General features: G+C 47.5%; 2 protein-coding genes across 11 annotated transcripts in view; one reads left to right on the top strand and one right to left on the bottom strand.

Moving 5' to 3' along the window:
* The window catches only part of SLC16A3 (solute carrier family 16 member 3), a 36,589-nt gene extending 32,524 nt beyond the window's left edge, over positions 1-4,065 (bottom strand). Inside the window, exon 1 of the mRNA XM_039501967.1 lies at positions 3,510-4,065. The gene's annotated coding sequence lies outside the window, so the exon portion shown is untranslated. The remainder of the gene's footprint in view (positions 1-3,509) is intronic.
* Positions 4,066-8,580: 4,515 nt separating this feature from the next.
* CCDC57 (coiled-coil domain containing 57) overlaps positions 8,581-24,028 on the top strand; it is a 148,870-nt gene continuing 133,422 nt past the window's right edge. For 3 of the 10 annotated variants that reach the window (XM_039501407.1, XM_039501398.1, XM_039501397.1), the window contains exon 1: positions 12,927-12,950. In XM_039501407.1, the coding sequence (XP_039357341.1) occupies positions 12,929-12,950 (22 nt within the window). In that variant the 5' untranslated portion in view covers positions 12,927-12,928. Of the gene's footprint in view, positions 8,673-12,926; positions 12,981-13,377; positions 13,452-13,750; positions 13,860-15,179; positions 15,229-15,717; positions 15,781-24,028 lie in introns of those variants that run through there. The other 7 variants (XM_039501399.1, XM_039501404.1, XM_039501401.1 and 4 more) reach the window with 7 other exon arrangements.

Here is a 24,028-nt window from a genome sequence, read left to right as displayed (position 1 = left end):
CAGGTGCCCCAGAGGGAGTGAACCTAATAGGCAATGATCAAGTGATCTCTCTCCTGCCATCCATCTCCATCCTCTGATGAACAGAGGCTAGGGACACCATTCTTACCCATCCTAGCTAATAGTCATTTATGGACTTAGCCACCATGAATTTATCCAGTCCCCTTTTAAACATTGTTATAGTCCTAGCCTTCACAACCTCCTCAGGTAAGGAGTTCCACAAGTTGACTGTGCGCTGCGTGAAGAAGAACTTCCTTTTATTTGTTTTAAACCTGCTGCCTATTAATTTCATTTGGTGACCCCTAGTTCTTGTATTATGGGAATAAGTAAATAACTTTTCCTTATCCACTTTCTCAACATCACTCATGATTTTATATACCTCTATCATATCCCCCCTTAGTCTTCTCTTTTCCAAGCTGAAGAGTCTTAGCCTCTTTAATCTTTCCTCGTATGGGACCCTCTCCAAACCCCTAATCATTTTAGTTGCCCTTTTCTGAACCTTTTCTAGTGCTAGAATATCTTTTTTGAGGTGAGGAGACCACATCTGTACACAGTATTCGAGAATGCATACAACTGATGTGAATCCTTGTCCTAAATTACTACTTCCAACTTAATTACAACACCAATATATTGTACTAACCCATACACACAGACTTCTGGTCCAAATTCTCTTTCAAACTGCTGACTTGCCATTACAAAATAATTGAACCACCACTCCATCAGACACAGACATTGCAAAACTTTAAATAACTCACTATGTAATTGTAAGAGGAACATAAATTAAAAGTTATCTGTATTCAGCACTCATGCAGTCAAACTCAATGTCTGTCTGTGTTCCAGGACCAGTGCTAATAATCTTGTCAAATGAGGAAATGGAACTGTTAAAATTTCAGTTTCTTGCTTTTGATATTTTTAAAAACCAAATAAAATAAATAAGGCAAAACAATAACTCAGTGTGTGAACAGCCAATCCATTTGTTTGCAAAGTCAGTGTAGGAAGGAAGTTGCAAAGCAAATGCCCTGAATCTGTACAAAAAAGAGGACATACATGGGGGGGGGGGGGAGTGTGTGTACCTACCTACAGACACATCCTGGCTCAACCAGAAGAGGTTGAAGTTGTCTCACACTGGTCACCAAAAAATTAAACACCAATATCAATAGCCACTTTTGAAACTATCAGGGGGTAGCCACGTTAGTCTGTATCCACAAAAACAACAAGGAGTCTGGTGGCACCTTAAAGACTAACAGATTTATTTGGGCATGAACTTTCGTGGGTAAAAAAAACTCACTTTGTTAGTCTTTAAGGTGCCACCGGACTCCTTGTTACTTTTGAAAAATGTTGGCCTAAGTAGCTAATGGTGTTCACATGCTGTGCTGAGATAATTTGTCTTCTTTATAAAGGGGAATATTGATAGGGCCCTACTAAATTCTTGGCCATGAAAAACATGTCACGGACTGAAATCTGGTTTCCCCCCATGAAATCTGATCTTTTGTGTGCTTTTACCCTATGCTATACAGATTTCATGGGGGAGACCAGCGTTTTTCTCAAATTGGGGGTCCTGACCCAAAAGGGAATTGGGGGGAGGGGGTGTTGCAAGGTTATTCTAGGGGAATCATGGTATTGCCATTCTTACTTCTTCACGGTCTTCAGAGCTGGGCAGTCAGAGAGCGTCAGTTGTTGGCCAAGTGCCCAGCTCTGCAGGCAGCAGCGCAGAAGTGAGGGTGGCAAAACCATAACATGCCATCTTTACTTCTGCGCTGCTGCCGGCAATAGCTCTGCCTTCAGAGCTGGGCTCCCAGACAGCAGCCACTGTTGTCCAGCTGCACAGCTCTGAAGGCAGCTGCTGCCAGCAGCAGTGCAGAAGTAAGGGCAGCAGTACTGTACCCTCCCCTACACACAAACACACAATAACCTTGCAACCCCTCTCCCCGCCCCACAACTCCTTTTTGGGTCAGGACCCCTACAATTACAACACTGTGACATTTCACATATAAATATCTAAAATCACGAATTTTTTTATTTTTAAAATCCTATGACCATGAAATTGACCAAAATGGACCATGAATGTGGTATGGCCCTACATATTGTGCTTTACTCTGTTTAGTCTTCTATTAAACTTATTTTGCAGATTTTACATTTCATTGATTTTAAGAGGATTTCAGAATTTAAATCATGCTAAAATAAAATATAAGAACATAAGAATGGCCATAACTAGGTCAGACTAATGGTCCATCTAGCCCAGTATCCTGCCTTCCCACAGTGGCCAATGCCAGGGGAGATAGGAGAGATAAAGGGAATTAAGAAGGGATGGTTGGATGGAATAAATCCTCAGCTCCCAAATCTAGGTATAAAACTATCAGAGGCATCACATGAAACCCAGAAAACAGCAAGGAATCGATGGCAAAGGCATTTGAGTATCACATTATATACACCTCTTCAGTACTCGCTGGTGAGGGACATAGTCCTAGCCTCAAATGAGAACTCTGGGAATAAACGTTCCCAAGACCTCAGTCTTACCAGCTTCATGGTGCAGTGCTTACGTTTATAACCACGGAGAAATCCTCGGATTGTTCTACTCTCAGGAATAATGTAAAGAGTTAAGACAAGAAATTAGATAGAAAAGCCTCTTTCTTACCTTGTCCAGCCCAAAACGGAACAAATCAACGTCCGAGGCTAATTTTGCATATGAATTGTCTCTAACTCAGACCGATGCATGCTGATATGAAAACGCGCCCTTCCCAGGCGCCGGCAGAACCAGACAGTCAGCCGCGGAAGCTAGGGTCGGGAGGAGCGGGAGGGTGATCTCAGCTCCAGAAGAGGGAGCCGCAGAGCGCGGGGCCGTTGGACACCTGCCGCGCAGGTTGGGCATCGGAACATTTCGTGCCTGCGCCATTGCCAACGGAGACATTCTGTTCCCATCACTCACTGGAGGCGGACACGCAGCTCCCACCCTGTGTCTCTGAGCTCCCCAGGGGGCCCAGACTGTCTCCGCGGAGCGGCTCTACAAAGCACCCGAAGCGCAGAACCTGGACAAAGGACCCCAGAGGGGATGCGCCTCCAGCCCCTCCTGCTGCACAAAGGTGCCAGCCTGCCCCGGTTCAGCTCGGATGAGGCTTTTCCTGACAGGCTGGTCGAGTCCTGCCAATTACCAGGCTCCGCTCAGGAGCCTCCGCGCCCCTTCCCGGGCGCAGGTGTCCTGGAGCGCCGAGGGAAAGGGGCTGCGCGGTGCGCTCCCAGCCCGGACCCCACCGGCCTCATGACCTAGCCCAGGCTAATCTGGAAACCCCAGCCCCTGGGTTCTGGCCCGCGTCGGCCCGGATCTCTGTCCCGGTTCTGGAGCGGCTGATTTCACCTGCGCCCCCCCCGCGCCGGCTGCAGCGCCAGGATCCCTCCTGGGGAGGCTCCGACCCGCAGGGGGGCTCGGGGAAGCAGCCGCCGCCTGCGCACCGGAGCGGACAGTCAGCATCTCAGCATCCCGCACGGCTGCGCCCGGCTCCCTGGGATTCACGTACCTGGGACGAGCCTGCGCCGGGCCGCCTGTGCGGGTCTCAATCACGGTTCCGAGACCGACCCGACCCGCTGGTTTCGTCTCGGCTTCCGGGGCGATTTAGCGCCTGTTACTCAGCAGTAGCGGGCGGCAGCCGCTAGTTTCCGACCAACGTCAGAGCAGCCGGGTCCGGACTCCTAGCGGGTCCTAACGCCTCCCACCACCTGGTTAATTCAGAGCCAAGCCAGCCCCCGACCTGGGACCACCCGGGCCACAGCCAGATTGGCCATAACGATCATCATAACATCCAGGGCTACAGATTCGGAGCCACCCCGTCCCGGGCCACCTAACCAGAACCATCCGGGCAACAGGCTCACTGCCAAAGGTCTGGGTACAAGCAGGTCCAGAGCCTTGGGACCTAATACCCTGAATTCCCATGTAGAAGTCAAAGTTCTAAACTCCTCGGGTTTCAGGGCACTGGCTCCCCCCTCATCCTAACAGTTTCCAAGCTCCAGGGGCACACCGCTTTGGGTAGCTGGGGTACAGGACTCCTGAGTTTGCAGACTGGCTCTGACACTAGGGTGACCAAATGTCCTGGTTTTATAGGGACAGTCCTGATTTTGGGGTCTTTTTCTTATATAGGCTCCTATTATCCCCCACCCCCAGGGGTTAGGACCAAAATACAGGAGCCAGAAATATGGCTTTAAGTCACTTTTACCCCATACACTCTCTTGTTGCACTAAGCATAGCTCAATTAGAACAGAGAATCTGTCTGTCTCTTAACTCCTGTCTGTTACTACTGTGACAGATACAGATATGGAAACTTCCTGCAATATCCTGTATAAACCTTATTGAATTATGTTTAAGTATTTTAGGAGTTCATTGTATAAAAAATACAAATGTTTATGTAGTTTAGTGGGATTGTATGTAACAGGACTACCCCGGGGGGCAAGTGGGGCAATTTGCCCCGAGCCCCGCAGGGTCCCCCATGAGAGTTTTTCGGGACCCCTGGAGTGGGGTCCTTCACTCACTCAGGGGGCCCCAGAAAACTCTCATGGGGCCTGGGCCCCCGGAGCTTCTTCTGCTCCAGGTCTTTGGCAGCAATTTGGCGGTGGGGGCCCCCACCGCCGAAGACCCCAGCCACCCTGAATCCTCTGGGCTGCCCTGGTATGTAATGTGTCTATGGAGGTGACCTGACTAACATAAACCTTGAAGGGTTATGTGCTTCAAAGGATAGCTTGAAACAAACTTAAAAGTTAAGTGGGTTTCCCAGGAAATCTCTGGGGGAAGTGTATACAAATATAATTCCATTGGTTATGCAAGAACTCAGCCTTTTGAACCTTTAGCTGGAGGAGAGGACATTTTGTCTGCTGATCACCTGTTACATATTATAGATCAAAGCCCCAAATTGTATAAAGAAGTGATTCACAGATTCATGGGTGTGCTTGTTACAAACTTCTACCAGCAGAAAAACTCCTTGGTGGAGTTTGAAGGACTGTTTATCTGCTTGATCTCTTGTTGGAGTTCGGGTGATCACATGATTAGCATGTGTGTACGTTCCCTTATTGTTTGTAATATTGTCTGGGTAATGCTTTCGCCTTAAGAATAAATGTTCTTGCTTAGAAAGAACTGTCTGATAACGTAACTGAGAGAAATTATGCTGTTTATAGCCTCTGAGAAAGGCCTCCTCAGACAGTCTGTCTTGCTGGGGAATTCTGTGTAGGCAGGGAACTATATAGCCTAGAAAAACCCTGATCAGGAGTGGGACAGAGACATCAGTCTCCACCTGAAAGAGGTGATGGCCAGGGAGCTGGAAATCTAAGCGTGGGTGTGCTTGCTGGACCACAGTGGAGAAATATAGGCACAGTTGCCCTGAACTGTGACAACTACTAAAAGGAAAAGAGATTTTATATATTTACAAAATCAGGAAATGCTTTGGTTTCTTTCTAGATATCGCTGTTTAGCTGCATGTAGTGATGTCACCAGTGATGCAGTATTTTCTAAATTGTTGCAAGAGAGGATTGCTGATTCATTGCTTGTTTGATTAAAACTGAACTATGCCATTCAGGGCAACTGTACCTGTATTCCTCCACTATGGGTATGTCTACACTACAAAATTAGGTTGATTTTATTTAAGTCGACATTAAGCCTCTGATTTAAGCAAGTTGATTCTGCATGTCCCCACTACGCTCATTGTATTGGCGGAGGTCCTCCTCATTACCAGGGCTTGCATCAATTCACAGAGTGCTGCACTCTGGGTAGCTATCCCACAGTGCATGGAGCCAAGTGGAATGTTGGGTTGGGCTTGCATGGGATCAAAACATTTGCGTGGGTGGTTATGGAAACATGGCATTAGCCTCCCATGATGCACTTACCTCCCTCCCTCCCTGAAATCGACGGCAAACAAACCAAGCCTTTTTCGTGATTTTTTTCCTAAGGGTGGGTTACTCGTGCAGACACCATAGCCAGGGGCGGCTCCAGGCCCCAGCATGCCAAGGCACGCCTGCGGCAGGTCCGCCGAAGCCGCGGGACCAGTGGACCCTCCGCAGGCAAACCGCCGGAGGCAGCCTGCCTGCCGTGCTTGGGGCGGCAAAATCCCTAGAGCCGCCCCTGATCATAGCACGGCAAGCATGGACCCTGATCAGCTGTACACTGTTGTTGTGATCATTACAAACACCTTGCACATGATCCTGCAGTATTTGCTCAGCCGAAGCAGGAGATGCTGAGCAGAACAATGTGATGCCACATAAGCAGCCCTGCTGGAAGCTATGGAGTGGAGCAATTCGCAGATCCTGGCGACAGTTGTGCTCATGCACCACCTTGACACGGTGGAGTGCTGCTTCTGAGCCCAGGAAACAAGCATTGACTGGTGGGACTGCATAGTTATGCAGCTATAGGATGATGAGCAGTGGCTGCAGAACTTTCAAATGTATAAGGCTATTTTCATGGAACTGTGTGAAGAGCTTTCCCCAGCCCTGAAGCGCAGCAATAGTAAAATGCAGGGCCGGCTCCAACATTTTTGCCGCCCCAAGCGAAAACAAAGAGCGCCGCCCCACCCCGCCCAAGTCCCCCGAGCGCCGCGTCGCTGAAGCCCGCCCCCGCTGAGCACCATGCCGCCCAAGTCCCCGCCCCCCCAGCACAGCGCCACACCTCCCAAGCCCCACCTCCCCCCAACGCTGCCCAGCCAAACCAAAAAAAACAAAAGCAAACCCTGAGTGCCGCCCCGTCCCAAGGTGCCGCCCCAAGCACGTGCTTGGTAGGCTGGTGTCTGGAGCCGGCCCTGGTAAAATGAGAGCTGCTCTGACAGTTAAGAAGCGAGTGGTGATAGCTCTGTGGAATCTTGCAACGTCAGGCTGCTACCGGTCCGTGGGGAATCAATGGGGAGTGTGTAAATCTACCGTGGGGTATGCTGTGATCCAAGTTCCCAGGGCAATCAATAGACTTCTGCTAAGAAGGGTAATGACTCTGGGAAATGTGTAGAACATAGTGGATAGTTTTGCCATGATGGGGTTCCCTAACTGTGGGGGGCGATAGATGGAACGCATATCCCTATCTTGGCACCAGATCACCTTGCCAAAGAGTACATAAACTGAAAGGGGTATTTCTCATTGGTGTTGCAAGCACTGGTGGATCACAGGGGCCATTTCACTGATATCAACGTGGGATCGTCAGGAAAGGTGCATGATGCGTGCATCTTTAAGAACTCTGGTCTGTTCAGAAAGCTGCAAGCAGGAACTTTGTTTCCAGACTACAGAATAACCACTGATGATGTTGAAATGCCAATCGTGATCCTGGGAGACCTAGCCTACCTCTTTCTCCCTTGGCTCATGAAGCTGTACACAGGCATCCTGGACAGCAGTAAGGAGCAGTTCAACCATAGGCTGAGCAAGTGCAGAATGGCAGTGGAAAGTCCCTTTGGACGTTTAAAAGCTGGCTGGAGTAGTTTGCTTAATAGGTTAAACCTCAGTGAAAGCAATACCCTTGTTGTTGCTGCATGCAGTGTACTCCATAATATCTGTGAAACAAAGGGAGAAAAGTTTCCGGCGGGGTGGGGGCTTGAGGCAGATCGTCTGGCATCCAATTTTGAGCAGCCAGACACCAGGGCAATAAGAAGAGCATATTGAGGCATGCTGTGTCTCCCTGAGGCTTTGAAAACTAGTTTAATCAATGACCCACAGTAATTTGACACTTGTGAAGTGTACCTTGCCATGCTGTCCCCTGCATTGCATGTACTCCCCTGTAAACTACACCCCCACTATCCACAATGTGCTGAATGAATAAAGAGCCTTTTTTCCTCAATCCATCAAATTTTATTATGCTCACAAACACTGAGAGACAGCAAAGAAAAGTAAGATAACCTGGGGCTAAAGGGCTGATAACATTGGGGGAGGGGGAAAACAAGGACAGCTTGCTTACAATTGCACTGCAATAACAATCAAAGGTGTGGGAATGGGTGCCTTTTGGTCCTTGTACCCTCCCCTGGAGTTGAGTGTAAGGAATACCGGACACACACACCCACACACCCCATCCTAGGATGTCTGGGAGAGGAGGATGTGGAACTTGGCGACAATGGCAGCAGGTTCAGCATAGGCTGCAGTGGGACTCTAGGGTCCAGATGCCTTTCTTGAATCTCAACCAGATGCCTCAATATGTCTGTTTGCTTCCTCATAATCCACACCATCTCATCTTGCGTGTCACACTTGTGTTCCCTGCATGCTCTTGTGTCCTCACAGTCATTGTGCAGGCTCTCCAACAGTGCACTCCTCCATGTGCTGAGCTCTGTCTTGTCATTCTTGGAGGCATGCATTAATTCACTGAACATATCCTCCCAAGTCTTCTTTTTCCACTGTGACAGGGCAAGGCCAGATGCCTATAGGAAAGTAGTGGGAGACAGATATATTAGCCCCAGGCTAAACAGATCCCTGTTAGCAGGGTAAGCAAATGGCAGTTGCTCCAGGTCAATTAAGACACCTGGGGCCAACTAAGATCCTTCCAGAAACCAGTGAAGACAGCTAGGTTGATTGGGACACCTGAAGCCAATCAGGGGCTGGCTGAAACTAGTTAAAAGCCTCCCAATTAGTCATGTGGGTGCATGTGTCAGGAGTGAGCCACACTGCTGGAGAAACTAGGCAGTACAAACCCTATCTGGCACAGGGGAGGAGGCCCTGAGGTAAGGGTGAAGTAGATGGTGAGGAAGTGGGGGCTGCTGTGGGGAAGTGGCCCAGGGAATTGTACCTGTCCTGTTTCAAAGTCAGCTACCAAGGGTTGCTGCTGTTAGGGTCCCTGTGCTGGAACCTGGAGTAGAGGGTGGGCCTGGGTTACCCCACTCTCCCTGATTCTTCACAGAGACTGTGAAGCAACAGAACTTGTGCAAGGGAGGGTTGCTTCTTCCCACCTCTGTTGCTGGCTTATGATGAAAATGGCTCAGTAGGCTGTGACCCTTGCCCCTTGAGAAAGAAGGGCTACATGGAAGGTCACAGTGAGTCTCTGAGTCTAGCATAATCTGCCTGGAAGCACGGGACCCCCTGAGACAAGGTCGGAGCTCTGCCACACTCAGTGATGAGCTGCCAAAATCTTAACAACGGGTTCCCTATAAAAAGTTCTGATTTAAGGGATGTGTGACAGCATGTATTTTTTGTACCAATAGGGTTACCATACATCCACATTTTCCCAGGAGGTGATTAAGAACTGAAAAGCCTGACATGTCCAGGAAAATACAGATGTATTTTAACCCTACCTAAAGGTTTTTTTAAAAAGATGGGGTTGAACTAGAAATGAGCTCCGTTTCACATGTGTGGGTGGTGATCAGGGACAGTCTCAATTTTTGGGTCTTTTTCTTATATAGGCTCCTATTACCCCTCACCCCCGTCCTGATTTTTCACACTTGCTGTCTGGTCACTCTAGGGTGTGCACATGTGTGGGTCCCAGCTGCTCCCTGCCCCCCCTCACTGAAGCAGGTGTGCAGGGTTACTGCCCTGGGAACTGCAGGGCACCAGTGGATGTGGGGCTGGCTGCGGGCAGGGGCTGGCTGTGGGCAGGGCTAGCTGGGGCAGGGGACACGGGCTGGCAGGGGCTGGCTGGGGGCAGGGGGAGGGGCGCAGATACTCACATGGGGGGGGGGGGGAGCTGGGAGCAGCAGGGGACTCACCAGGCAGCAGCAGGAGCCCCAGGGCCAGAGGTCCAAAGAGCAGGAGCAGCAACAGGGCCAGGAGGCAGCCCACATGGCTCTCGCAGCGCAGCGCCCCCCGGCGGCCGGGAGGAGGAGTTACAGGCTTCCCAGGCAGAGCCCATCAAAGCTTCCCTCGCAGGGAAGCTAGTTAACAAGCGGTTCTAAAACCGCTTCTAAATTTAACAACGGGTTCGCGTGAACCGGCTCCAGCTCACCCCTGGCCACACTGCCTTTTAATCTGGGAAAGTCTCTGTCCCAGTGTGGAAGATGCGCCTATGGATAAGGTTTCAGCTGCGAAGAATACAAAGCACAAGGGTAGCATTGACAGTGCATACAGTGTTTCTGGTGCAAGGTTAAATCTTTCTATAAAAGAAATACCCCTCAATGCACTTTCATGCAAGCCACAACATAAGCAGAACCACTGGCTACTGCAAGAGTCTGTTTGCTGCTTCAGCCAGGGTGAGTAAGGCCACAAGACACAGGCAAGAGGTCTTGTGCTGCAGTTCTTGTTAAGACATCCTTGGATCAATGGTTCTGACCTCAGCACAGCCCCCTTTCCCATAGCAACTTGGATGGTGCTTGAGGACAGTCACCAGTGTAAAGCCCAACAAATAGTTTGATTGTTATAAAAGTGGCACCAGGTTGAGGTGGAAGGGAGATGAACAGGAAGCGACACCCACCCCACCCTTTTAAAATACTGGCTGCAATACAGGGTGATTCCCTTCCAGCCACAACCAGGGCATGCTCAGGAAAGCGTCGTTGTGTGACCCAGAATTCACAAAACGGGTGGATTACCTGTCGAATTGCTTGTAGTTTAAGGGCTAGCATCTAAAACTTCCCCCATTTCCCCTATGTGACAATATGCAATATCACTCTCCTGAGGGTAACAGAGTCAGAAACACAAGGGAGCAGATGCTGCAAGCATCTGGGTACAGGCCTGGTCCTTCACCTGCAATGCTGAGTGCTGCAATGATGCCAGAAGAGTTAATATTGGAGTGGCATGGGAAAGTGTCCTACCGTGGTGGATGAAATAAGGCAGCCCTTCTGCAGAGTACCTCCATAAAAGCTTCCTAGAGATCTCCATGGAGGATTTCCAGGCCATCCCTGGGCATATAAACAGTCTTTCAGAGAGCAACCTCTGTGTAGCTGGAGTGGCTGCTGATAACCACTATACTAATTTTTTTTATTCAGACTCAACATTAAAAATAATAGCATGTAACTGCTATAGTTTGATTGAAAATGTGTACTCACCAGAGGTGCCTTCCCCAGCCTCACCCTCCTTCGATAATTGGCTCTGTGAGGCGATGGGCTCCAGAGTTAAAAAAAGGTCTTGGCTGTTGGGGAGAATGGATCCTCCACTTGCCTGCCACGCATTCTCGTCGTCCTCTTCTTCGTCAACAATGTCATCCTTGTTGTTGCCCGAGGTCACCCCAGGGAAGGAGGTATCCATGGAGTGTTTTGGGGAAGTGGTGGGGTGGCCACCTAGAACCGCATGCAGCTCCTAATAGAAGTGGCTCAGAACTAGAGCAACTGTTCGCCTGCCTTGTCTTACTTGCCAATGCTCCTTTATTTTCACACAGCACTGCTGTGTGTCCCTGGTGTAGCCCTTCTCCCCCATGCCCTGCGTGATTTTGGAATAGATGTTAACATTTTTTCTGGTGGTTCGGAGCTCTGCCTGCATAGACTCTTCTACCCACAAAGCAATAAGATCCACTACCTCCTGTGTGCTCTCCATGCTGGCATGCATTTGTGGCCTTGAGTATCCACCACCAGCTGTGCTGATGAGCTCTCCATGCTGATCAAACAGGAAATGAAAATTCAAAAGTTCCCAGGTCTTTAACAGGGGGGTAACTGTTTCCTGTGTACTGGCTGAAGTTCAGTGGAATTGAAAGTGGTCTCCAGAGTTGTCACAGTGGAGCACTGTGGGACACCTCCTAGAGGCTAATTCATTTGAATTACACAGCATAGTATCTACACTATCCCCATGTCGATGTGTGAATGTTGACTGAAGCGCTATGCCTCTCACGGAGGTGAAGGACAGAAGTTGACTTTACAAGCCCTTTAGGTTGGCGGAAGGGACTCAGTAGTGTAGACACGTACATTATTAACTTGATCTAACGTGGCATATGTCGACCTAACTTTGTAGTGTAGACCAGGATGTAACTTAGCTGCATGAGGCCCTGGGCAATTGCCCTGCTTGCTACCCCTAATGCTGGCCCTGCACTTATGACCCCCCTCCCCCCCGCCACACCTGTCCCATGACCCCCCTCTGGGGGTTTCAACCTCCAGATTGAATAACACTGCTCTAGATGAGTTGAGTACCCCTGTAAGACCTCTGTGTACCCTCAGGAGTACACGCACCCCAGGTTGAGAACCACTGAGCTAGTGTATGTGTGTGAGGGGGAGAAAGTGGTAGAATTGAGGAAGAGGCTGATACTAGATATTGGGATGGGGGTATATAAGGAATAATATTAGGAGCAGGACATGTGTGCTCATGTAATATAGTGTGGTTTCCCAACAGTGGGTCATGACTGTCATGATAGAGGGGTGACTGTGCTAAACCTGAGTGGCAGTGTGACCACTCGTGCCAGGTCGCAACTCCCAGAATGGGGAGCTGGGCCCAGCCCTGCAGGATAGCAGTTGCCACTGTGGGGTGAATGTGGAGCAGGCTCACACTCTAACCCCTACCCTGCCCCCACTGGGCTTCCCCTCTGGACCAGGCTGGGATTAGGATTATGGTGCTGGGATGAAGAGTGCTGCTGTGAGTGATCTGTGACCTCTCAGTGGTGAAGGAGGAGAAGAATCCTGGCCTATTGGCCCCCACCTACAAATTTGAACCCTGGTTAGGTCACCAAAATAGACAAGATGCAGTTGGTGCATTGCCTTACTAAACCAGTTTGGGAACCAGTGATGGAGTGGAGGGGCTGATACCTGGCAAGGGGGAGGGAGAATTTGTGGAAAATGTAGGTAAAGGGGATGATGCTGCATAATCAGGGAGGAGCTAAAAGAACAGGGCTGACACCTGTTTGTTGGGGAAGATGAGCAGGGGTGTGATGGTGATGTTTAGTACTTCCCAATGAAGGTAGAGTTAGAGGCAATTTTGGGGAAAGGGACTGATACTAGCTAGTTGTGTGTGGAGAGAGGGCTGGTAGGAGGTAAAGGGCTTAAATTGGATAATAATGGGCAGGACAGCCAGTACTGGCAAATGGGAGGTATAATGACAACGTGGCTGAAGAAAACTGTATGAATTCCTTCTCCTATGGCAGAGCATGTTCATGGGGGGCTTAGGTGATGTAGGTGAATAAGGGACAGATCAATGGGACATTGGTAACGGACTGATAAATTCTGGGGGTTGATGAGGGATATGAGTGGATAGGGCATTGGTGGGAAATTTTTGGGAGCAGAGGTTGGTGGGGGGAATGGGTAGCTAGGGGGTTGGTGAGGTTGATTGGGGATTTGAGGACTTGATTGGAGCATGGGTTGATGGTGAATGTGAGATGATAGGTGTTAATGGGGGGGATATAAATGGATGAGTCGTCAGTGGGGACATTGGTGGATAATGCACTGGTGAGAGGTTGATAGGTGAATGAGACATTGGTGGGAGTTGTTTGATAGATGTATTGGAATGGGCTGGGTGTGACTAGACATGGGTTGATTGGGTTAGGGTGGATAGGGATTTGGTGGAGGGGTTTATGGGGTAGAGGGTTGAATAGGGTGGATGGTACATTGGTGGGGTGGTGATATGGTGCAGCTCCCTCAATGGGGACAGCTCAGGTCAATGGAGACATGGAATAATAGGCAGGTTTTGGCTTATGTTTTAGTGGGGGCTCAGGTTGATGATAGTTACTGAAAGTGGGTAGGAGAGTAAGGCTGCAGAGGCACATGGGGTATGTGGACTTGGGGGGCGGGGTGGATGGTACAGTGGAGCGGTTCCTGCCATTTTTTACACCACAGCAGCTGGCACAACACCCAAGGCGCGTCTCAAGGCATTGGCAGGATGCCAGACCCGGACAGAGGCCAAGGGCGGGCTTCCACTCCATGAGGGCGCGAGGGAAGGGGTTTTAAGCGGATCCCACAAGCGGTCCCGATGGGGTTGAGGCTCACGTTCCCTGGGGAGACGTGTTCCTGCAACACCAGCAGCAGCTACGGTTCCCATGGAGACGGGGCCTGCTCAGCAGAGACCCGCCGCCGCTTAGAGAGCAACTCGTGAGTTCCCTCCCCTCGCCCCCATCGAGCCGGGGCGCCCAGTCACCTGCGCGTCCCCCGCCGCATCGAGCCAGGGCGCCAGTCACCCGCGTCCCCTCCAGCGAGTCGGGGCGCCCAGTCACCCGCGCCTCGGTGGCCGTCTCGCCCGCCCACCCCGTATCCCACCGGGCTGCTCGGTCACCACGCGTCCCCCATCTGCCGCTACCTGTCATCCCACCAGGGTGCCCTGTCACTGATGTGCATCCTGCTGCCCCATTAGGGTACCCTGTGACGGTTGTAATCATTTAATTTGATTTCCTGTGTAGTATAGCACAGCCCATAGAAGTTACCCAGAATAATTTCTAAAGCATGCATTTTAAGGGGGGGGAAATCCAATTTTGATTAAACATTGTCAGTTATGGAGAGTCCGCATTTTACCTACTAGCATTAACTTTTAGTTCTGTGATCAGTTTCTCTTTATCTGTTAGGACAAGGGCTAACAGAAAATTCAACCGTGTTATCTGCAACAGTGTTTGAGTTAGGAAATGGTCATCTATACTATTTAGAAATTCCAAGGATCTCTTAGTACTGGCAGCATGAAACCTGCATCATATGTCACTCTAATGGAAGACCTCCATGAGCACAGTTTTTTCTGCATTACAGATAGGTACATAAAGAGGGTGGTCACTGTGTTCCCTAGTATGGTTTGGTAGTCTGGGTGCCACAAGTACTCCTGTTCTTTTTGCTGATACAGCCTAACACGGCTGCTACTCTGAAACCTGTAGCAGAACAGTTAGTACTCCAGTTTGTGCTTAATCTCTTAGGACATTGATCCATAAGGATTTAAGATAATTTTCTTCTGTGTTATCAGTGACTTGGAAATAGCTAATGCCATTTTTGATGTAGAGTGCCATACAGAGTGCGGGAACAGGGAGCTCCCAATGGGAGCTGCTGGGGGTGGTTCTGAAGCAACATCAACACACACCCCCCTGTGCCTCTCTTCCCCTAGGTTCTGTCCTGATGTAGAGTGCCATTCTCCCTCTCCTTATGTCCACTTGATCCTTCCTAAATATCTTATAACCATTGATTAACATTCCAATTGTGTGAATCATCCCATTCTCGTCTCCGGTGCGCGTCAGGCTGGAGCCGCTCTAGGTAAACGCTGGGAGAGGGCGGGGGCACCGCGTGGAGCTTGCGGGCTGCAGAAAATAACTTTGCAGGCCACTTGTTTGAGACCCCTGGCCTAAACAATGGAGGACTCGGCCACATTTTGTATCAGCTAGAACTTTGTATTGTTTTCACATTCTGCTTCAGATACACTGAAGTACAGTAATCTTGTCTGGGAGGTGACAAATGCATTGATCACTGTGGCCAGCTTCTCATCCTGGAGGTAGGAGTTAAGTTTCCTAGTGCATTGGCGATGAAAAAAAGATGTTTTAAGTGACAAGTGCTACCTAGTATCAGAGGGGTAGCCATGTTAGTCTGGATCTGTAAAAAGCAACAAAGAGTCCTGTGGCACCTTATAGACTAACAGATGTATTGGAGCAGTGGTCCCCAACACAGGGCATTTATGTGCGCCCGCCTGGTGCTCAGCAGGGGAAAGAAGCCATGGCCCTGTGGTTGCTGGGGACAGAGAACTCCAGAGCTGCAGGCGCCGGTGCTCTCTGTCCCCAGCAGACAATGAGGCCCGCTTAGTGCCCAGCAGGGGAGAGATGCCAGGGCCCCCTGCCTGCTGGGGACAGAGTTCTCCGGGGTTGCAGGCTGCACAGCTTCTCTCAAGCTTCTCGCTGCACTGCCCAGAACTGCACTGCCGCCCAAAAAAAAACAAAACCCAAAAATCCCACAATACTCCGCCTCTGCAGAATGGACCGAATGCTGCCCCATAGCATGTGCTGACACAGGCACCTGCTTGCTCCATTGGTGCCTGGAGCTGGCCCTGTATGTGAGTATTCTTCCTGCACTGATACTGCTGTTTTCTTGTGCTTTGCATTTTTTTTAACATTTTGCTCCAAAATGAGTGGTTCATATAAGAGACAATGTACATTTTTCAACCCAGAGTGGGAAGAATATTAAATATGATTTTTTTGTATTTAATGTACAAATACAAAATAAGCCTTGAAAAATTGTTGGCGCCCACCACACTCTTCTGAAAATATGTATGTGCTACTGGCCACAAAAAGGTCAGAGCATAAGCTTTTGTGGGTGAATACCTACTTTTAGTAATGATTCAAACAGACCCCAAGACTTTGAACCATTCTGACAAAAGGAGGCTGTATGTCTTTGACAGAAAGGTAGAGGTGTGCAGAGTTTTAGCAAGTTCTTCAAAGTGCTTTCCCCGCTTTCAGCCAGTATCACTTGGTCTTGTCTGGGTTGCTCTGAGCCAGCTGCCATCTGATCTTTTATAGGCATTGTAATATTTTTAGTAGTGGGAGTCATTGGATCAGTGACAAATGAGATAGACATTTGAATGTCATCAGCATATTGTTGGCAGCTGAGCCCAGAGCATCTCACAATCTAAGTGGTCTCGTGTAGATATTCAGTTTGGATCCTAGTGAGATTCTTCATGATTACTCTTCCCCAAAGGCCTTCTTACCTATCATCATTCTTTGGGTTCAACTAGAGAGAAGTCATTGGAACGTTATGATTTACCCCAGCTGTGTTACACAGACAGTTTAGCAGTACTTTGTTTCTTGTACCAAAGGTTGCAGATACATCCTGCAATATTAACATGGAAATCTTTCCTGTATCCATGACCATTAGGAAGTAATTTTTGGTGCCACTCAGGCTGTATCTTTACTGTACTCTGAAGCATGATTGTGAGACATCCAGGATGTTGTTCCAGCTGCTGTATAAAAGAATGCAGCAGTTTTCACAATACTATATACATACCGGTCATAGTTTTAAGTAATTCCCTATTGTGAATACTGCTGCTCTCAGAAGCAAATGCTTTCTTCCCATTATTAGGTTCTGTATTTTTAAGTTTTCCTCATCCCCGCCAAAACCAAGGAAATACTGAGGGAATAGAACAAACCCAAAAAGAAATGACAATTTTTCTCTGTTAACTACTATTTTCAGTTAAATCACATGCACACAAAATATTAACACTTTTTTTCTAAATGTAAAATGGAAGATCCTGTAAAAGTAAAGATTTATTTACTGTTTCATGTTTTTAACCTCCTTTTTAAAAATTGTGACTTCAGTTTGATAAATACTTAACGGGAGGTAATAGAGTGACAGTAAGATGGAAGATCTAACTTTTGCTCCCTTCTGACTGTTAAAAAGGTCTTGTCTAAAGATTGTATGGCCAAGTTTAGCCAACGAAGTGTGTGTCTGCTTTTATTTTAAAAGCACTTATGAAACTGTTTTGATACCACTCTGTTTACTGGCTGGCACAAAAGCCTCTTTTGTTTAACAGAGCAGATTGAAATATTTTGAGATGATTCAGCCCACTAATGGATTTTGAACTAATGATGATGTTACATTCTGTGTATAAACTTGGCATTTGTTCGTTTGCATTAGAAATATTTTACTTAACATTTGTGGCTGTGTTAACAGCCAAATGCATTTGGAGCAGCAGCAGCTAAAAGGAGTAAGAGGGAGATATAAAAAGAACATACCTTTCTTTAATGTTGTCTGATAAGTACAAGAAGCACAAAAGAAACATTGCTCATAAATGCCCAATAATATTGCTTTTGGTAGGAAATATCCATCTCTGCCTACTAAAGTAAAAAGAGAGATTGTATTATAGTATTGTGAACACCTTCTCCATAAATACACAACTATCAAATTTAAGTTGAAGAGAATATTCCATTTATTTTTTCTTCCATTAATGGAAACAGTAATGACAATGGCAAAACTGAGCCATAGCAAATGTTAAAATCTATCCAGACCACTGATTCCTCTAACAATGGTTACTATGTGATTTGTCAGAGAAAAACAAAGCTTCCTCAGAATACTATGCTGCTTATCATTTTCCATCCTGACCCTCACAGACTAAATTTTAAACCCTGAAGAATGAGATTTGTTAGGTCTATGGGGAAAGAAATCATTTAAAATGTGGCATCCTTTTGGAGCAGGGATATTGTATCACGTTTCATTCATTCATTCATGCCCGTCACCCCAACCGGGGTATGGGCCGCCAACAACAGATCTCCATAGTCTTCTATCCTGGGCCATTCGCTCTAGCTGGTTCCAGGTATAGCCCATTTTTTTGCTATCAACCTGAAGGTCGCGTCGCCAGGTATTTCTTGGGCGGCCTCTTTTCCGCTTGCCTTGGGGGTTCCACTGCAGTGCCTGTCTGGTGATGTTGGTTGGCTGCTTGCGTAGTGTATGTCCTATCCAGCCCCACCTTCTCCTTCTAATTTCTTCCTCTGCTGGGAGTTGATGGGTCCTCTCCAAGAGGTGGATGTTACTGATGGTGTCTGGCCAGCGGATCTGGAGAATCCTTCTGAGGCAGCTATTAATGAAGGTCTGGATCTTCCTTGTGGTTGTTTTGGTTGTCCTCCAGGTTTCAGCTCCATACAGTAAGACTGATTTCACGATGGAGTTGAACAGTCGAATCTTTATTGCCAAAGACAGCTCTCTGGAGCTCCAGATGTTCTTGAGCTGTAAGAAGGCTGCTCTTGCCTTACCAATCCTTACTTTGATGTCTGCGTCTGTGCCACCCTGCTGGTCGATGATGCTACCTAGGTAGGTGAAGGACTGCACTTCTTCCAGGGGGCTTCCATTCAGTGTGACTGGGTCGTTGCTGATGGAATTGATCCTAAGGATCTTGGTCTTGTCCTTGTGGATGTTGAGGCCAACCTGTGATGACGTGGCTGCCACTACGCTGGTCTTCTCTTGCATCTGCTGTTTACTGTGCGAAAGGAGTGCAAGGTCGTCGGCAAAGTCCAGGTCATCAAGCTGGGTCCACAATGACCATTGGATTCCATTCCTACGCTTGTAAGTGGATGTCTTCATAATCCAATCGATGACGAGAAGAAAGAGAAGTGGTGACAACAAGCATCCTTGTCTGACTCCGGTTCGCACCTGGAAGCTGTTTGTGAGCTGCCCTCCATGGATCACTCTACAGTGTATGCCGTCGATGAATTCTTGATCAGGTTGACCACCTTTGCTGGGATGCCATAGTGCGAAGGAGCTTCCAGAGGGTCTCGATCCACGCTATCGAATGCTTTCTCATAGTCAACAAAGTTGATGTACAACGAGGAGTTCCACTCCATAGACTGCTCGACTATGATGCGGAGCGTTGCTATCTGGTCCGTGCATGATCTGTTCTGCCGGAAACCTGCCTGTTCATCTCGTAGCTGTGGATCGACGGCATCCTTCATTCTCTCTAAGAGGACTCGGTTGAAGACCTTCCCTGGCACCGACAGGAGTGTGATTCCTCTATAGTTGGCACAGTTGCTGAGGTCTCCTTTCTTGGGGATTTTGATGAGATATCCCTCTTTCCAGTCAGCCGGAATCACTTCTTCTTCCCATATCTTCTCAAAGAGGGGGTACAGCATTTCCACTGAGGCATCCAGGTCTGCTTTCAGGGCCTCTGCTGGGATATCGTCAGGTCCAGCCGCCTTCCTGTTCTTCATCATGGTGATGGCTTTTCTGATCTCGTCTCTGGTTGGTTTATCGCAATTGATTGGGAGGTCCTCGTTGGCTGGGTCGATGTCTGGTGGATTTGGTGGTGCTGGTCTGTTCAGGAGTTCCTCAAAGTGCTCCGCCCATCTGTTCATCTGTAGTTCTATTCCTGTTATAGACTTTCCTGCTTGTCTTTAACGGGACGTTCTGGCTTGCTGAACTTTCCAGACAGTCGCTTGGTAGTATCGTACAGCTGTTTCATGTTGCCGCTGTATGCTGCCTGCTCCGCTTCTGCTGCCAGTCCATCCACATAATCTCTCTTATCCTTCCTAATACTCCTCTTCACTACTCTGTGAGCTTCAGCATACTCTTTTTGAGCTTTGGCCTTTGCTGCTCTAGTCCTGCTGTTGTTGACTGCTGCCTTCTTCTTCTTTCTGTCTTCTATCTTTGTCAAGGACTCTGCTGTGATCCACTCTTTCTGCTGGTGTTTCTTAATTCCAAGCACTTCCTGGCATGCTGACCTAAGCGTGTCTCTCACTTTCTGCCATCTGTTGAGTACACTGTCTTCCTCTTCCTCAGACCGATCCTGTAGTACTGAAAACTTATTCTTCAGCGTCAATCCAAAATCTTCCTTGGTCTTATGGTCCTTCAGAAGGTTGACGTTGTACTTCGCTCTTCTGTCTGACGCGTCTATCCAGTTCTTCTTCAGCTTCAGCTTCAATCTGGCCACCACTAAGTGATGGTCGGACTCCACGTCTGCTCCTCTTCTAACTCTAACGTCCTGCAAGGATCTTCTGAACTTCTTGCTAATGCAGACATGGTCGATCTGGTTTTCTGTGATGCCTGCTGGCGATACCCAGGTACTCTTGTGGATCCGCTTGTGAGGAAAGATGCTGCCTCCTATGACCAGATTGTTAAGTGCACACAGATCCACAAATCTCTCTCCATTCTCACTCATCTCTCCCAGAGCATGGGTCCCCATGACTTGTTCGTATCCTGTGTTATCAGGTCCAATTTTGGCATTAAAGTCTCCCATAAGGATGGTAATGTCTTTGTCTGGGAGAGTCTCTAATATTTCCTGGAGTCTGTTGTAAAAGTAGTCTTTGTCCTCCTCTTCACTGTCATTGGTTGGAGCGTAGCACTGAACAACATTCATCTTAATCCTCTTCATTTTAGTTCTGAAGGATGCTGTGATGATCCTGGGACCATGTGCCTCCCAACCAATCAGTGCTCTCTGTGCCTGCTTGGACAACATGAAGCCTACTCCCTGTGTGTGGTGTGCGTTGCTCTCTTCATGTCCTGAATACAGCAACAGCTCTCCTGTCAACAGTCGTCTCTGTCCAGCTTGCGTCCATCTTGTCTCGCTAATGCCTAGTAGGGTCAGGTTGTTGCTCCTCATCTCTGCTGCAACCTGCGCCGTCTTTCCTGACTCGTACATGGTCCTCACGTTCCATGTGCCGATGGTAATCCTCCTGGCTGCAAGAAGGGTGATCGGCTTAGTGGCTTCCTCGCGGCTTTCACCACCCAGCGTCATGCATCTTCGAGTTGAAGACCCTTCTTTTTCCAGGCTAAAAGTCTCTGTTAACTCTATTGTTGGCGTTTCTGTAGCAAGCTGATTTTTACAGGGTGGAGTTGCTAGCCCCACGCCCAACCCTCCTCCTTTACCCTGACTTGGGACAGGCAGATGGCCCCAAAGGACCTCTCTGGTGGAGTTTGTATCACGTTTGCTGATCTGAAAATCTCTTCCATTTTAAGAGATTAAAGAGTCACCATTGGAAAGACATGCCTGTCTGATTTATTGTTCTCTGTATCCCTATGCTTATACAGGCTGGATTATCTGTAATAACTGATACAGAATAATACTGTGCTGTGAGAGCATCTGTACTGACTCAAGAGATTTAGGAAAAGGGGCTGAGCAGAGACATCATATTTTTTCAGCACCCAGAAGTGTGAATGGCACTGTACAGAATAAATAGAAAGTCATGGTCCCTGTCCTGAAGAATTTATAATATACTAGATATGACATAAATGATTGAGGATAACAAACAGTAGGAAGAGAGTGAGAATGGACAAGGGTTACAGCAATAAGATTACATGATTATTCAATTTAGGCTTGTGCACATCTTGACAGGTGGATTTAAAAATAATTTTAAAATATTATAATTATTTGACTCATCTTCTGGGTATTGAGAATAGAATTTCAAGGGAAGAGAGGATAGTGGCTTGGCAGAGCAGAATTGAAGGGAATTATGTGGGAAAAAAAGGTACCCAGATGATTGGGGGGAAGTGGACAAATAGTCCATAGAGACTAGCATCATCAGCAGAATAGAGAGGTCAAGGAGGCAATGAAATAAGAGACCATTTTGGAATGTGGTGAGTAAAGTTATTTTCTTTAAGAGGAGCAAACTACATGGGTGAGTCACAACTGTTCAGGCCTGGAGTGGATTTTATAGCCCTAAAAATTGGAGTATCTAATGGAAAATGTAACATTTCCTTTCTGGTGGTAGTGGGGAGGGCAAAAGTAAAGGATTTTAAGTTACTTTTATTATTTGTATTACTGTAGTGTATAGTGGCCACGGTTATAGACCAGGATCCCTTTGTGCTTAGTGCTGTACAAAAACAGAACCAAAAATGGTTACAGTCAGAAGCCACCTGTGCTGCTGTAGTGTAGCTGCTTCCTACATCAACAGAAGGCATTTTAGCTAGTTAATCCACCTTGAGGAGTGGTATCTAGGTTGATGGAAGAATTTTTGTTGACCTAGCTGCCTCTACACTGATTGTTAGGTCAACCTAACTATAGTGCTAAGGGTGTGAAAATTTTTTCACAGCCCTATAATATAAATATGGATGGAGATATCTCATAGAGCTGGAAGGGACCCTGAAGGGTCATTGAGTCCAGCCCCCTGCCTTCACTAGCAGGACCAAGTACTGATTTTGCCCCAGATCCCTAAGTGGCCCCCTCAAAGATTGAACTCATAACCCTGCGTTTAGCAGGCCAATACTCAAACCACTGAGCTATCCCTCCCCTCTGAGTTACTTAGCTAACACAGGAGACAAAAGATGAATATAGACAGATTTGGAAATACAAGTAAACGAGTCATTATTGGTCAGCATATAGGCAGTGGTCTCTACCCGCTAGCAGCCTGTTATCAAGTACTCTGTAGGCATCATGGCAAAGGAGAATTTTGAGGAGTGATTTGAAGGTGGATAATGAAGTAGTTATGCAGATGTTTGAGGATTGACTATAAAGGGCCTTGAAAATGAATGCAAGCTGTTTGTTCAATGTAATAAGAGAAGGGGGAGCCACTGAAGGGATTCAATGAGAGGGGTGACATGGTCAAAGTGACAGGGTAGGAAAATAACCTTTGCAGCAGCATTCTGAATGGATCTGAGTGCAGCAAGACTGCATTTGTCAAGACCAGAGAGAACGATGTAGTAATCAAGATATGAGATGGATGGGAGCTTAGATAAGAGGTTTTTTTGCTATGTGACTGGATAGAAAAGAATGCATTTTAGAGATGTTATGCAGAAAGATCAGCAAGATTGAGATATAGTCTGGATTTGATTACATAGAGTGAGATCTGAACAAAGGTGATTCTCAGGTTATGGGCCTTCATGACAGGCATATATGGTTGTGTTGTCTACAGGGATGGGAAAAGAGGAAGCAGAGGTGACTTGTGGGGGAGATTAGAAGCTCTGTTTTAGCCATGTTCAGCTTGAGCTGGTGGCTAGACCTCCACAAGGAGCTTTCAGAGAGACAGGCTGAGATTTTAGTTTGGACCAGAGGAGACAGGTCTGGGTTAGAGAAGTATATCTGTGAGTTGTCAGCATAGAAATGGTGATTGAATTTGTGTTTGCAGATGAGATTTCCCAGAGATAAGGTGTAGTAAGAGAACAGAAAACATTAAAGAGTTTTGTTCAGCCTTCTATATAAACAGCTAGCATCTTCCTGAAAATTGTCATTACTGAGCAGGTGCTGATAAGTCCCTAGGCCAGACAGTGAAAGCTGCCACAGAGACCAAAAGTATTAGGAACATAAACTATAACTGAAGTTTTATGGGGGAAGGATAAGGAACAGTCCAATGAAGAAGAAGCGATCTGTGTTGCTCAAAAGCTTGTCTCTGTGTCTTCCACCAACAGAAGTTGGTCCAGTAAAAGATATTATTTCACCTACCTTGTCTCAGTCCCATTAAGTAACAGGTTAATTAAAAAGATCTTAAAATGGGCACCGTTTCATGTAGAAAACACTGTTGCCTCTATATATCAATGCAAGGGCCTTATATTCACTAGAAAAAAGGTATATTTTTAGCATATGTTTCAGTTCTAATGTGGACATAAATAATAGTTCTAACGTGTTAGGTGGTCAACTTCAACTGCCTTGTCTTTTTCCACTGTACTTTTTACTCTTCTCTCCCCCCCCCCCCCCCCAAGTTAATACATTGCCAATTAAATCAAGGTACTTAACATGTTTGCAAACCCTAATGTGGACATTCCCCGTGCATTTGATAAGGAAACAATTGTTTGTTTTTTACCTTAAAGATCATCCTAGGACAGTGGTTTTCAAACTTTTTAGGCAGCGTACCCCTTTCCAAATAATGTAGTCTACCCTATACCCCCAT

Source organism: Mauremys reevesii, linkage group 15 (genome assembly GCF_016161935.1).
Source record: "Mauremys reevesii isolate NIE-2019 linkage group 15, ASM1616193v1, whole genome shotgun sequence".
Taxonomy (NCBI): Eukaryota; Metazoa; Chordata; order Testudines; family Geoemydidae; genus Mauremys; species Mauremys reevesii.
This window is presented reverse-complemented; position numbering and strand designations above follow the sequence as displayed.